This window comes from Carcharhinus amblyrhynchos, chromosome 3, assembly GCF_965287045.1.
Source record: "Carcharhinus amblyrhynchos chromosome 3, sCarAmb.v2.hapA, whole genome shotgun sequence".
NCBI classification, from domain to species: domain Eukaryota; kingdom Metazoa; phylum Chordata; class Chondrichthyes; order Carcharhiniformes; family Carcharhinidae; genus Carcharhinus; species Carcharhinus amblyrhynchos.
Window position 1 is genome coordinate 22,166,041 of NC_137326.1, and position 14,343 is coordinate 22,180,383.

The 14,343-nt window shown below is 36.9% G+C and overlaps 1 protein-coding gene across 2 annotated transcripts in view; it reads left to right on the plus strand.

Moving 5' to 3' along the window:
• syn2b (synapsin IIb) overlaps positions 1-10,490 on the plus strand; it is a 348,709-nt gene extending 338,219 nt beyond the window's left edge. For both annotated transcript variants that reach the window (XM_080182020.1, XM_080182025.1), the window contains exons 12-13: positions 6,588-6,882; positions 9,490-10,490. In XM_080182020.1, coding sequence (XP_080038146.1) covers positions 6,588-6,882; positions 9,490-9,625 — 431 coding nt within the window. In that variant the 3' untranslated portion in view covers positions 9,626-10,490. The remainder of the gene's footprint in view (positions 1-6,587; positions 6,883-9,489) is intronic.
• Positions 10,491-14,343: the final 3,853 nt, after the last annotated feature.

Sequence of the window (14,343 nt, forward strand, 5' to 3'; positions counted from 1 at the left end):
GATTCCGGCCTTGGGTAAATGCCTGTGTGGAATTTGCACTCCCCGTGTCTGGCGTAGGTTTCCTGCGTGTGTTCTGGCTTCCTCCCACAGTCCAAAGATGTGTGGGTTATGTGGATTGGCCAAACTAAATTGCCCCTTAATGTCCCAAGATGTGTAGGTTAGGGGGATTAGTATGGGATTACGGAAAAGTGCCTGGGTGGGATCTCTGTCAGAGAGTTGGTGCAGACTCGATGGGCCAAATGGCCGCCTTCTGCATTGTAGGAATTCTATAGATTTTTTTTAAATATCATAGAGAAAAGTAAAACATGATTTTGAAATCCTTCATTGACTGAACCTATTTTTGGTGCAATATTTTGTGAGGGGCATGCCTATCTCTCTCTAAATGGAAGAAAAAGTCAACATTTATATTTTACTTTATTTTAAGTTGGCATTGCTATAAACAAATTAGAAATAAAGAGCTGGACATTCAGCCCCCACCAGGCCAGGAACAAAGGTGGGCAGGTCCTAAAAACAGAATTGTCGGATTGCATGCCTGTTCTGCGCTCTATCTCATCTCTGGTCATTTTTCTGGCAGTAGAACAGGGGAGGGGTACAGGGAAATAAGGCCTGTCTTGGAGGCCTATGGATGGATTTTCCAGTCAGCCTCCAGATTCCAGCCAGTTTAGCAGCCTCCCAGTGACAGATCAGGCTGCCTGGATGCAGTAGCAGCTTATGTACAGCTGGAGGTAGGGTACCTTCATTTTGAAGCCCCCTCTTCCTCACTTAGCTCGCACGGCATCCTCTTGCTACTTCCAAGCTCTCCAGCTTTGAGAGACCACCCTCCTTCTGTAATTGAACTGGGAGTCCATACTCTGGCCATTACTTTACCACTCTGTGGAAAATTGCATTGAGTGGCTGTTTTCCATACAGCTCAGATTGCTGATCCCTATTTGACAATGGGGATTCTGAAGCCATGAGGCAGAGATGCTGGCGTTGGACTGGGGTAAACATAGTAAGAAGTCTCACAACACCAGGTTTAAGTCCAACCAGTTTATTTGATAGTAATCACACTACTATCAAATAAACTGGTTGGACTTAAATCTGGTGTTGTGAGACTTCTTATTGTGATTCAGAAGCTCACGGCAAATAAAGCTATTCATGCTGTCAATTTTGTTCTCCGCTAAGTATCCTCAGTACCTGAGCTATTAGCTGTAAGTCTAGAACTTTATAATTTTCTATAAAAGAGCCATACCGTTCAATAGGGCTGGAGAAATTGTAAATATTCATTAGCCTGTTTCTGACAGTGGTCTGCACCTGTATATGGGCTGTAGTCCGTAGTTGCCTGTACTGAATGATCTGGAAGATTAAAGCAGATGAAACAATTGTATGTTTTTTCAAATGCCCACTTCTGTAAAATTTGTATGTTCTACACCATGTTGATATAACTATTATGCTGGTCTCCAAATGCTGTGATAATTTTTAGAAATCGCTGCATTCATTAGCTAATCTGGACTTCATTACTCATTTATTGTTTTCAGTCACACACCAACATAATTATGTAAGAAATTCTCATGACTTTTTTTAACAAGGCCTTACAAGCAGAAAGTTGATTGGAGGGGGGAGTAGTTTTCACCCAGCGATGTGAGCCTATTTTAGGCTATTTTATTACTGAGTGTAAGTGTACAAACAGCCCATTGAAACCTTATGCCAGTGTTATGCCCCTATTTACATATATCTATATTTTGATAACAGTTAATATACAGAGGAAAATACAGGTCTTATAACGGCTCAAAATTTTCTGTCAAAACAATGGTGAGGTTAGTAGTGCTCACAATTATTTATATGCAAATGTCACAGCAATATCAGCTGAGGACAGATGCACAATTAAACATGGAAATCAAAAGATACAATTAAATTTCTGACATAAGCTTCACGGAAATGACACCTTGCTGTCTGACTCCCCTTTCAATTGCATTGACCGTGTGAAATTATAGCACTTGCATGGTTGATATGAGGTAAGTTCACCACGGAAAATTAAGTCAAGTCATTTCAACTCTTAGGTACTTTTTTTATTGTTAAGTGCTAATTACTGTTAATCAACCTTTCTGGCACTGAAATTAATGGTTCCTTGTGTAGGGTCTCAGGTTTTTATTGATATTGGAGATATTTTTAAATAATCTTTTTACTTGTGTTCTGTCTTTTAATTCAATTGTCTCCTTTCTTTGTGTTTTCTTTCTGTACCTGATTTGACTTTGAATTCGCCATTCTAAATGATACTTCCTTCTCATCTTTGCGTCGTTCATTTTACAGTCCTTCATCGATGAAGGAGATACACAGTTGCTTGCCTTGTTCACTTCATTATCATAATTTCAGCAATTTAAGGGACAAAATGTCATCAAAATTAGATGTGCAAGAGCAAATCTGAAACAGTGGCTGCTTCTCATGCCACAGCAAGTTCTGGGTTATTATTGTTAAAATGACTGGACGGAGGAGTTTGCATGCAATTTGCTAATATGTGCTCCAAGCAAGCGGGGCTACTCGTCAGGAGCACATATTCCCAAAATGCCTTGAAAGGAGTATAGGAAAAATGCCATAACACGCTGGTGTGTGGCTGATGAATACCCTGTTATTGCTGAAATTTTGGAAAAACTCTTGCCCATGGCTAAAACCTAAATAGGCGTGCTTCAGAACTCATGTTATAATCATTTGCATGTAATTCTGCAGTTATCCTAATCATATGAAGTAGATATGGTTGACCTTGTGCATTGCTTTAGGAGAGACATTTGTGGAGATAAAGTACAGTGTTGTGGCTAACAGAAACAAAAATGGCTTAATATTTCAATTCCTGGAGGACACTGATTTACACAGCCAAAAATAAACATTCCTAAAAATGCATTTGGATCTGCATGCAAGCATGCTATATGCAAAGTTTAATGTTACAGTTGAGGTCATAACAAAATGTGTTGACTTGTTTGTAAAAGTCTCTTATTTTTTTATTATAATTGTATTTGGTTTAAAAAATGCTCAGGTTTTACTGCAGTATTTTACATAATGTGGCTACACACTTGTACAGCTTGATGTGCAATAAAAACACAAAAGGTAGATGGGTCTTTATGATATAATTTTTACATACATATCTATCTGACAAAAACAATCATTAGGTTAAGTACATTTACATCCTCTGCTTTCTCTGCTGACAATTCTCCGAAGAAACGCAATAAGGGAAACTACGTACAAACTGAAACAAAAGCAAACACAGCAAAATTAGTTTAATTGTGTTTTAGATGTAAAAGTATTAACAGATTTCATGACATTTCACACACAAACTTTTATTTGATAGGGCATTCCTTGCCCATGGCAGTGTATCCTTCCATATAATGGAGGAGTCCATGCAGGCATGAGCTCTGGGGGTCACCTTGAGCTCCAAGCACACAGCATCCTCCATCAAGGGATTACAACAATCTAGGACAATTGAGTAAAGGACTATGCCTGTCTAATTAACATCCTCTGTATGACTTTAATTTAAACGCAAGAGCTGTTGCTTATCCCTAAACATGCAGTTTAATCTCATAGTAATCCTGAAAAGCAAAGCAATTTTAAGATGTACATCCGTTTATTGAGACATTATTATAATTCATAGAAATGAGTTTTATCTGTACCATGAAGATCATTGGATTTCATAGATTATAATTAATTTATTTCAAGCCTACAGGCCCTAATTGCCAATGTACCCATTACTGTATTAGCAATGGATTTAAAGTTGTATTTTAATGTACCCTGACATTCTGAAGAATGATGAAAGGCTCTTTTAATTTTTGCTATCAACTTCTTTGTGAAACTGTGTTCAATTGTTAGTAAATCAAATCCCCTGTTGAAACACTCAATCAAATTTGTTTCATTCAAATCTAATTGAAATTTGAATGTAATGAAAATGTACTGTTCAAAAGTCATTCTGATTTCCTTTTGGAGGAATCTGTTTTGCAAAGTCATTCATATTGTACATTGTAACAATGGGATATTGTTGAATTATTTAAATCCAGCACTTACTTATGCACTGAAAATGTAATGTCTAGAAATTTATATAGCTGCATTTGACCATTTCGTGCATTATTATTTAAATTCTAAGCAACAAATTAAGGAATGCACTTTTAAGCAATCATGATTATCACTGTGGTAAGCACTCAATTTCAACCACTATCAGTGAGAGTCATCAAAGACCAAACACTTGCCACAGGAAAAGATGTGCAATCAGAGGTCAAGCCACATTGAGTCTCACACCTCTGAGCATCTTTTTAAAGAATGAGTGAGCTTAGAGCAAAAGGTGTGCCCACCCACTGGCCTGTGCATGGTCCATTTTGGAAAAAAGTAAAATTAAGAGGGAGCAACATTACTTTAAAAATGAGAAAAAGATGCAAAAAGATGTTCAGTAAAAGTACTTGGAGAAATTACATTAATATTTCTCCCTGTACCCAAAATTAAACACTACTGAATCATTGATCAAATATATCCATCCATGTTGTTCTAATATTATGGCTCAGACTTTTTCTACCAGGGACGTAGCTCAAGTTAGGACATTTACAGTACCAACAGTCACATCTCAGTTTAAATGACTCCGCCGCACACAATTTTTGCACCAAGGAGGTGAGGGCAGAATAAATTTGGGCCCATTGCCCTTGGAAGAACATCATAGTGGTAACAAAGGCAGGTGACTGCCAAGGATTAAAAGCACTTCCTCAGTCCTCTAGGACTTTATCCAAATTGTTTGGCATCTAGCTCTCATCCTGCACTCTCCATGCCTCCTCCTACCTCCATAGTCATTCACCCAATATCTACTATGGCAAATCTCAGGAGCTACGTGGAGTTGAAAAATAATATACTAATAACCTAATACAAGTCTCCCTCATATACATTTTATATTGAAAAAGACTTAAACTGATGAAACCCATTTCAAGTTTTTAAATCACCTCATATTCAATCTGTTATAAAAAACAAAGTTATAATCAATAATCACAACAGGGACAGATTATTCTTTAATAGCCTCTTTAAACTATCAAATTGTGAGATATGTTATAGCTTTTGAAACTCAGTCAAGCATTTAAAATGATCTCAGCTGTACTAACAGCTCTTGGGAAATGACAACAAGGAATTCTATTGAAACATCAGGATTTTTTCTTATAACCAACATAAAATGGCCTGTCAATTAAAGTAGTCCAGAAGAGAGTTTTTATTTAATTCAAACTGACAGCTTCAATCTGCTTTTTCATGTTTAAGTTTCTGGGAATTTAACAAACTTCAGATAATAAACTTAAACCAATCTTTCCGCCCTTCATAAGTGTTTACGTCTAATTCATATATTTGTGACTCCAACTCTGAGGAGTTAAGGCCTTTGGGACATTGAAAGTAGGGTCAGTTTGAACTCAGCAATAATTTCAAATGGCCTGGCTGAGCTTGGGTTTCCCACCTGTGCAACACACACCTCAATCCCTTCGCCCTGGCTGATGAAATGGGATCTGTCTGAACTAGGGGTGGGATTTCCAGATCTGGGTCCTGCCTGCCATTTCTAAAGGTCACCAGAGTTAGTCTGACAGCCATATAACTTAAAATACCTGATGTTTGTTCACAAATTAATTGTTTTTACACTATTTTTCAGTAACCCTACATACACAAATACTGATGTTGTTTTCTCATCTGAATTTCAGTTTAATTATAGTTTAATTACAATAGTTTAAGTTTAATTATAATTTAAGTTGATTTTAATATCTTTATTACATGTAGTTGATGTTATGCCAGTTTTGAATAACCAAAATATTTCTTGGCAGAGGTTAGCATGTTAACTAATTTTCAATTTTCGACCATGGTCATGTGCATGAAAGGAAATATAATTGATAACTGTCCACAAATAAATTCTATCATTTATAGTACTTTATTAACTAGTTGCGTATGACTTACCAATAATACATAAGCGTAAATCATATTTCTCTTGCTTCTTTAAAAATTTCTTAAAGCTTGTTATAGAATGTATTAACTGTGACCATTAAAAGCAACAGATGAAACTCAAATTTCATGGACTGGTTGCAGTAAAGTATTCATTTAGAAAGGCAGTAAAATGCCCTGTAGATGGTTTAATAGCAAACTTGATGTCATCAGCTAGTGACTCATTGTAAATAGGGTCAATGTGCTATGCCAACAACATAGCTTTACTGAAGTTTCGTCATTTTTTTGTGGTACTTACCATATTGCTTATTCTGACCTTGCTTTCCTGTTTCCTCTGGACTCTCATATTGTCTTTGTTTTCAGCAACCTAATATGTTATCTCCATGGCTTGTTCACTTGTAACCACAGCTCCTATGTAAAACTATTTTAACACTGGCATTGCCATCATTAACAAGGTTGTACTTTATTAGTGACAAAAGTCTGAGTTGCCGCTTACCATCATGACTTTAAATGATCACAACAGTGTAATTTCTCAAAATGTCACACCTTTGAAGGTCATTGGGCACATATAAAAAAAGCCCTTTAATTTTCTAATAAGGAAGTGCTGGATTTCAAAGTTTACAGGGAATTTTTATCAATGTAACATTATATAGTATTTCTTGTGCTGAACATAGGGGGCCCAACACAACCCCAGGGACCACATCCACAAAGCCAAGATCTACCGCAGAAACATCAGGCTTTTCCTGAGGGGCCGCGTCCACAAGGAGGTCTGCGTCCCACTGGCCCCCCACCTCAGCAACAAAGGCCACCAAGCCAAGCAATGCAACAGCCACGGCCTACTTTGCAAACCCAGCGATCACAAGGTCAACCACTGAAGGGGCAACCTGAGCAGAAGATGCAAGCACAGCCTGCACTCAAATCGCAGCCAACAACTCCTCAGCAACAGTCACAGCCCCATCCCCTTTTAAAGTAAGATATTGTTCATTTGAGGTTTCTTTTTCTGAAAAATATAAAATTTCTGTCTCAAATATTAAAGAACGAATATTGATTACACAACAAAAACATCAGAAGGAATTCAAATTCTTTTTTAAAAATACAAAATATGCAAACAAGGATTTTCCATCCTTTTCATAAGATCTTAGAAATATTAAATGTGCAATGTGAAACTCCACCGTGTTCCATTCATGAGGGTGTAAGTCTTCCAATCCACGTTTTTCCCATCTCTCTCACCCTCCTACTTTCCCTCGCCCCCTTTATGCTGTTTTTTCCCAACACCTAATCTTTGCCTTCTCCTGTTGACTCTCATTTCCCCACCTCCTCTTCCACCATCCCTTTTGATGTGGAGTTGCCGGCGTTGGACTAGGGTAGGCACAGTAAGTAGTCTCACAACACCAGATTAAAGTCCAACAGGTTTATTTGGTAGCACGAGCTTTCAGAGCCATGCCCCTTCATCAGGTGAGGGAAGAGTTCAGTTCACAAACTCTCCACTCTCATTGTCTGCATCTGTAAGAACGTGATTACCTGTTAAGACTCGCATTCCAACCATTATCTTGTAATTGAGTTTGTGTCTATATATGCCCTGTTTATGAACTGAACTCTTCATTCACCTGATGAAGGGGCAACACTCTGAAAGCTCGTGCTACCAAATAAACCTGTTGGACTTTAATCTGGTGTTGTGAGACTACTTACTGTAGCTTCTCCTTTCTCTATTCCGTTTTTCTCCATTTTGCCTCTTATATTTCCCTTCTTTCTTCTCATTATCCATCTCCCCTTTCACTCCTCCTCCCTTTTAGTTGAGTCATGATTTTGTTACCTTCAGTCTGTGGTCTGAAAAGTAGGTTATATTTTCCACAATGCAAGCTAGGTAATAAGTTGTAAACTGTAAATATAAGACAGTTTTTAAAAAAAGAACTAAAATGCTTTGATATCTGGGTTCCTAAATCACAACAGCAGTTAGGAGACGTTTGACAGTACTTACAATTTAAATTAAAAACATAAAATGCTGGAAATACTCAGCAAGTCAGGCAGCGTCAGTGGAGAAAGAAACAGCATTGCAAATTTAATATGGCTTTCTAGGCATCTTAATTGGAACTGTATTCACAGATATGCCTCTCAAGTCACCTGCTCATAATGCTGAAACCTCCAAGGAAATTCTGCCAGATCATAAATTATAAACTAATCATTCAAAATAACACTGATACTATAGATAAAGGGACAAAAGTAAATAACTGTAATCCCCATTGCCTACACTGATTTGGTACAATGTTCTGTGTCACCATTACTTGCACTTAGAGCACAAGAGACAAGGTTATTAAGCAGAACTCATGACACTTTTTATAAGGTATCCCCTGATGCAACAAGGTTGGGCACAGCTGAAGAGATGGTTCTGCTGGCCCTCGTTCTTCAAAATTATTACCCTCTTCATAAATCGTTGCTTTTTAAAGTCCTGTGTGTTATACGCCTATTTTGGTTTCCTTATGTTTTGTTTCTAACAAGTCAATGAAGATTCAAGTAAACCATTCTCGTGGGCAGGTATTTGGACAGATTTTAGCGATATGTAATCCAGTTAAAAATGAAGAGCTCAAACTCCATGTTCCTAGATTTAAGCTTATTTTCCCTAAAAGAAGTGCATCAGAAGAAAAATTACTAGTTTTCAGTAACATCAGCACAACCAAAGGCTTGAAATCCCTGTTTAGCTCAAATCTAAATATTTTTTACTGTTTCTATTTAATAACCTGTTTTAGTACATGATACACCTACAGAATTTCCATGAATAGTTCTTGTGACTAACAACTAACTGACATTAAATAACACTCTTACAAGATAGCAATAAAAATTGTTTGTATTGTATATACAAAATGTTTGCAAAGTACTAAAGAGAACAAATAAAAAGTATATATAATAAAAGTATATATTTGAGTGATACCCAGGATGGTAGGGTGGTTGTGGGGAGGGGTTATCATATGAGGAATGTTTGGACAGGCTTGGTCTAGATCCTTAGGCGTTTAGAAGAATGAGGGATGATCTTACTGAACCATATAAGATCCTGAGGGTGGGCGCTTCAGGGAAGTTTCCCCTATGAAATAGATTAGAAGTAGGGTAGTCAGTTTAAAAGTAAATCTCCAGTTTAAGGTGGAGATGAGAAGAATTTCTTTCGCTCAGAGGGTCATGAGTCTTTGGAACTCTCTACACCATAGAGTAGTGGAGGCAGGATCATTGAATATTTTTAAGGTGGTGTAGATAGATTCTCAATAATAAGGTAGTCAAAAGTTATCGGGGGTATGCAGGAATGTGGAATTGAAGTCACAATCAGGACAGAGCAGGCTTGAGGGGCCAAATGCTTACTCCTGTTCCTAATTCACGTGTTCATATGTGTTGCAATTTACCATTTAGTAATCAATTGGGGTCATGAAAATGATTAGGATATATTTTCCGATGCTCATGGAACAAAGAATTGAGATGCTACCACCTTTCATGATATAGATAATTTCATGAGAATGATGGTTCATTGATAATATAAGAACTTCCAATAATCAAAATATATTTAAGTGTATTGGTTTTCTTTTGGTTTTGCAGTAAATCACAGTCTTTGACCAATGCATTCAACATTACGGAATCATCACTATTTCGATCAAATATGAATGAGGACGAAGCAAAGGCTGAGACAATCCGCAACTTGAGAAAGTCCTTTGCCAGCTTATTTTCTGATTAAAAAAAAATTGAATGCCTTGAAGTATTGTATAACCCCATGTCAATGTTACAATAGCTGTAGCGTGCTATCTTCAGTGACTTAGACAAATTCTGTTCTGTTGCCCTAGAGTTGATGCCTTCTGTAGTGCACTTGCGGGTGTAGTGTAGTATGTCCAAAGTAGGATGTGACATAATGAACTGCTTTAGGTCAGTTAGATTCAAGATGATTTTAGTAAATTTAAAACAGGTCACACTCCACTTACTTGTGCAATGTCTGAGTGATTTCAACAGGGGAAAGATACTAACCTTTAGCATATTCACTGTGATGTTGTGGTATGTGCACAGAGATGCCTTATAGTGAATGTAACATTTCTATATTTTATTCAGTAGTGAAGTCTGACAGTATATTCTTCAATTAAAGCGTGCTTACTTCTGTTCAAAGTCTTGCCAGAATGTTAATTCAGCTTAGTGTTAATAATCAGTTAACAAACTGCTTTTGTGATTAACTAGACTATGCTGTAATAAGTTTTATTCAGAACATGTGTTGTGGCCAATCTACAAGTTACTTTTGAATTGGTTAAAAGTAACAAAAGTATATATTAGTATTAACTGTGAATTGATTGAAATCACTTTGTAATGTAAGGAATGAATAGAAATTACATTCCTTGATATTTGCACTTCTAGAAGCTGCTTTCCTCTTAAATGTAACAACTTATACAGGCAATTGGAGGTACATCGCAGAATAACTTCCTATAAACATTGATGTATATTAAAAGATCTCTGTATTAACTTAGTGTATGTGTTGTAAAATATGTTGTAAATTTTTGTTATTAGTATACTTGAGCCTTTTGTTGCCTTTCAAACCCAGTATACCTTGTATGCTCTGATAAAACAGGACAACTTTGTGTCCAATGTATATATGCTCATCAAATAAATGAAAATATTGTGACTATTGCAGAGGTACCTCCAAAGGAAATCAGAACATCACAGCAGATTGAACCTCTCACGTTTTGTTATTTATATAAGGCCATTTAAGCACCATCTGATAAGGTATTTTGGTATATCATTACTTTACTGTAGAAAGTTCACAAATAAAACTGCAATCGATATACCACACACAAATCATATGATGGTACTTATCAACATTAAGAACAAAAGTCACAGAAATGTGATATCTTCAACAGCAATCATTTGATTATCATAGTTAGGCACTAAACTGAAAAAAAGAATAGAATTTAAACAAAGAAGCAAAGTGCAGTTAATACAGAGAATTGAAAGGGCAGACAAAATTGGAAGTCATAGTAAAGAAAGAGGAGATGGCAATAAGTTGGCGAGACATTCATTGAGAAAGCCTAATTCAAATTCTTTCACTTTAATTGATTATTAATCCCCATCCTGGGATCAGCCAGCTGGATCACAATAATCTTTTCCATTCCCATACATTTCTATGTTCCTCTCCTTCCCCTGAGGAGAAGTATAATATGAATATTGTTATTCATGAATCACATATTTGATGGTAATATGAAAGTACAATTTGTCATCCCAGGATATAATTTAAATCAGCAAATTAATTGTATTAGCTTCCTGACCATGTTTTGTTTGTGGAGCTTACGGATTCCTTGATGAAATCCTGCAACAGATACATTCTTATTTAAGAATACCCTAACTACAGTTTTCAGCTTTCACACTCAAATTATAGCTTTAGCAAAAAAAGTTCATTGATACAGTACAGATAATTCTTTATCAGTGGTCACAGAAAATCTCCATTTTATGTAATCTGATAATTTTCTGAATTAAACTATACAGAACATTACTGCTAAATGTTACCAATGAACAGTAACAATTTTATGGAAATGTCTCCGTCATAGCAAAATTCATAGCGCCTCAAGATTTTATTGAGCACTATTCTCTATAAAGATTTTACCCAAATTTGCAATGTAAGCAACAACTACATACATGTGAAAAAGATAAGAATTTGATTTAACCACGCATCTGTCTTATCTAGTAAGCAAATTTAAAAACTGCATTATTCTAATCTATACCAAGTTTGTCAGCCTATCATTTTTAAAGTTTATTTATTAGTGTCACATGTAGACTTATATTAACGCTGCAATGAAGTTACTGTGAAAATCCCCTAGTCGTCACACTCCAGAATCTGTTCAGGTGTACTGAGAATTTAGCATGGCCAATGTACCTAACCAACACATCTGTGGGAGGAAACCCGAGCACCTGGAGGAAACCCATGCAGACACAGGGAGAACATGCAAATTCCACACTTGGGTCACAGACAGTGACCCAAGCTAGGTATCGAACCCAGGTCCCTAGCAATGTGAGGCAGCAGTGCTAACCACTGTGCCACCTTACCATCCTTATCTGGATTTCTTATCCTGTCACCAAGTGGTACATATATAGAGTTAGAGGAATGTTAGCCTCAGGGCTTTCAGTTGCACAAAATGATTGTATTTTTAGTTATTAAAATTATTTAGTTATTATTTTTAGTTATTAGTTTAATTATAAAATTATTTTAGCTTCAAATACAACTGGTGAAAATTACTTTTCAAAGGGACAAGTTAGTAGTTAAAAAAAGACACATAGATGTCTGCACTTATAATCAACATCTATTTCAGAAGTACTTTTAGCCATGAAAATGTGCTTCCAGATAATTTAGGATTTATGAGTTTGCATGTGTGCTATTATCTGAGAAGCATGCTATTGATCGCTATGTCCTTACAGCATTTGAACTTGGAGCAACTTTGAGAGGAATTGCTTATGTAAAACTGCTCAATCTATGTTGCCATTAAGGAAAGAAATTTGCACTGATCCTTTCACATCCTCTGGAGGTACCAGAATGCTGTACTGGCATCTCCAGAGTACTTTTGAATTGTGTCCCTTTTGTATAATAGAGTAAACATGGTGGTCAATTTGTAGACAGCTGGATCCCACAAACAGGAATGAGATGGATGATTGGTTAATCTGGCTTGTTTGCTATTTTGATTCCAGAATATATTTTAGAGAGAACATTTTGGGTGTTTTCCTTCTCTTCCTAAAATGGGATCTTTTATATTCACCTGGGAGGAAGGCAGATTGGGTCGCTGTTTTATATTTTCATAAAAATTTCAGAAAATTCTTGATTCTAACTCACTGAGGCTCTGCTGTTTGTTGCTTACAATGAAACCATAACACACTATAGTCAAACATGTAGTACATCGGTCTGATTGTGTACTTTCTGAAAGTAAGGAGTTCATCCTCTTGCACACCTTCAGTTTTGCTGTGCTTTCATTCTGCATCAAACAGGAAGATGTATTTTCTGATTTTGAACTGCATTATTCCCAGCTGTCGTTCCACAAACGAGAATCCAATGAACACATTAACTTTATAGAAGTACACTTGGCTGACCTGGTGCATGAATATTGCAGGATGCCCAATGGCCCAATGATTTTCACATGCATTCTGAATGTATGGTGGCATTGCAAAGTTGCTTGGCCAACCCAGACATATCAGCGCACCTGAAATTTATTTATTATTAGTGTCACAAGTAGGCTTACATTAACACTGTAATGAAGTTACTGCAAAAATCCCTGAATTGCCACCCTCCAGTGCCTGTTTGGGAGAATTTAGCATGGCCAATGCACCCTAACCGGCATGTCTTTCAAACGCAGACATGGGGAGAACATTCAGACTCCAAGAGCGAATCAAATCCAAGTTCCTGACGTTGTGAGGCTGCAGTGCTAACACTGTGCTACCATATGCCTTAGAATCGGAATGGGACTAGAATTGTTATCCCCAACAAGTGCAACTACATTGACAAAATGCAAGCCATTTTAAATGGCAGCTCAAAATTTGTGTCCATTGAACCTGCCATTAAGCATAACCAAACGACCCTGCTCAAAGCAAGTTACAAAAGCTCTGTTAGGGTTGTACAAGAGTAACAAGCTGCCTGGTAGTGTACATGATAAGATTCATCCTCATGGTTCACTGTATCTGAATAAGTATATGCTGCCCAAGAGTCACAAAAATGATATCCCTTTAAACCCTATCTTACTCATGACTGGCCAAATGATTGAGGGAATTGCTGTCATGATGTCATATAGTAACATAATGCATGTGTTTATTCACAGTAGTAGACAGGAGGCACCAATTGTTCATAAGGGATTGGGTAAACACGTTGTGGGTTCATTTATTAAGAATAGGCACATGAAAACAGCTATACACAGTATAAGCGTTAAATGTATCAGAGCAATATCTGTGTGCTCTGCTGAAAGCAAAAGTGAAACTGAGACTGGATCATAAGACACATTTCCCTTCTAGTGATGTCATGTTGATATCCCTTACAACACAACCCTTTCTTTTTAAATACACTTTCCCCCTTCCAAATAACTATAGCTATTTATAATGCATGTTCATGTTTTCATTACCTAAGTAGAACTGATGAATCTATGGGTCTCCAAAGCATAGAGATAATCTGCTGGCATGCCAAGATCTTGTCATGATAACCTTGTCCAGAGATGTGTTTAATTGCTCCCAGTGTTCTGTAAGATTGTCATTCTTGGATGTTGTTTCTGGTTGCATTTGGGATCTTGCCCCAGATGTGACAGGTCTGTGCAGTGGTTGAAGAGTTCTAAATGATCTAATTTGTGTTCAGTTTCGCTCCACCTTTGCACTTTTGTGTGTAATGACTTCATTGGACCTGGGTCCTTAACAAAACCTTGTCACCTCAGCTAATTGCCTCGTACCTTCTGT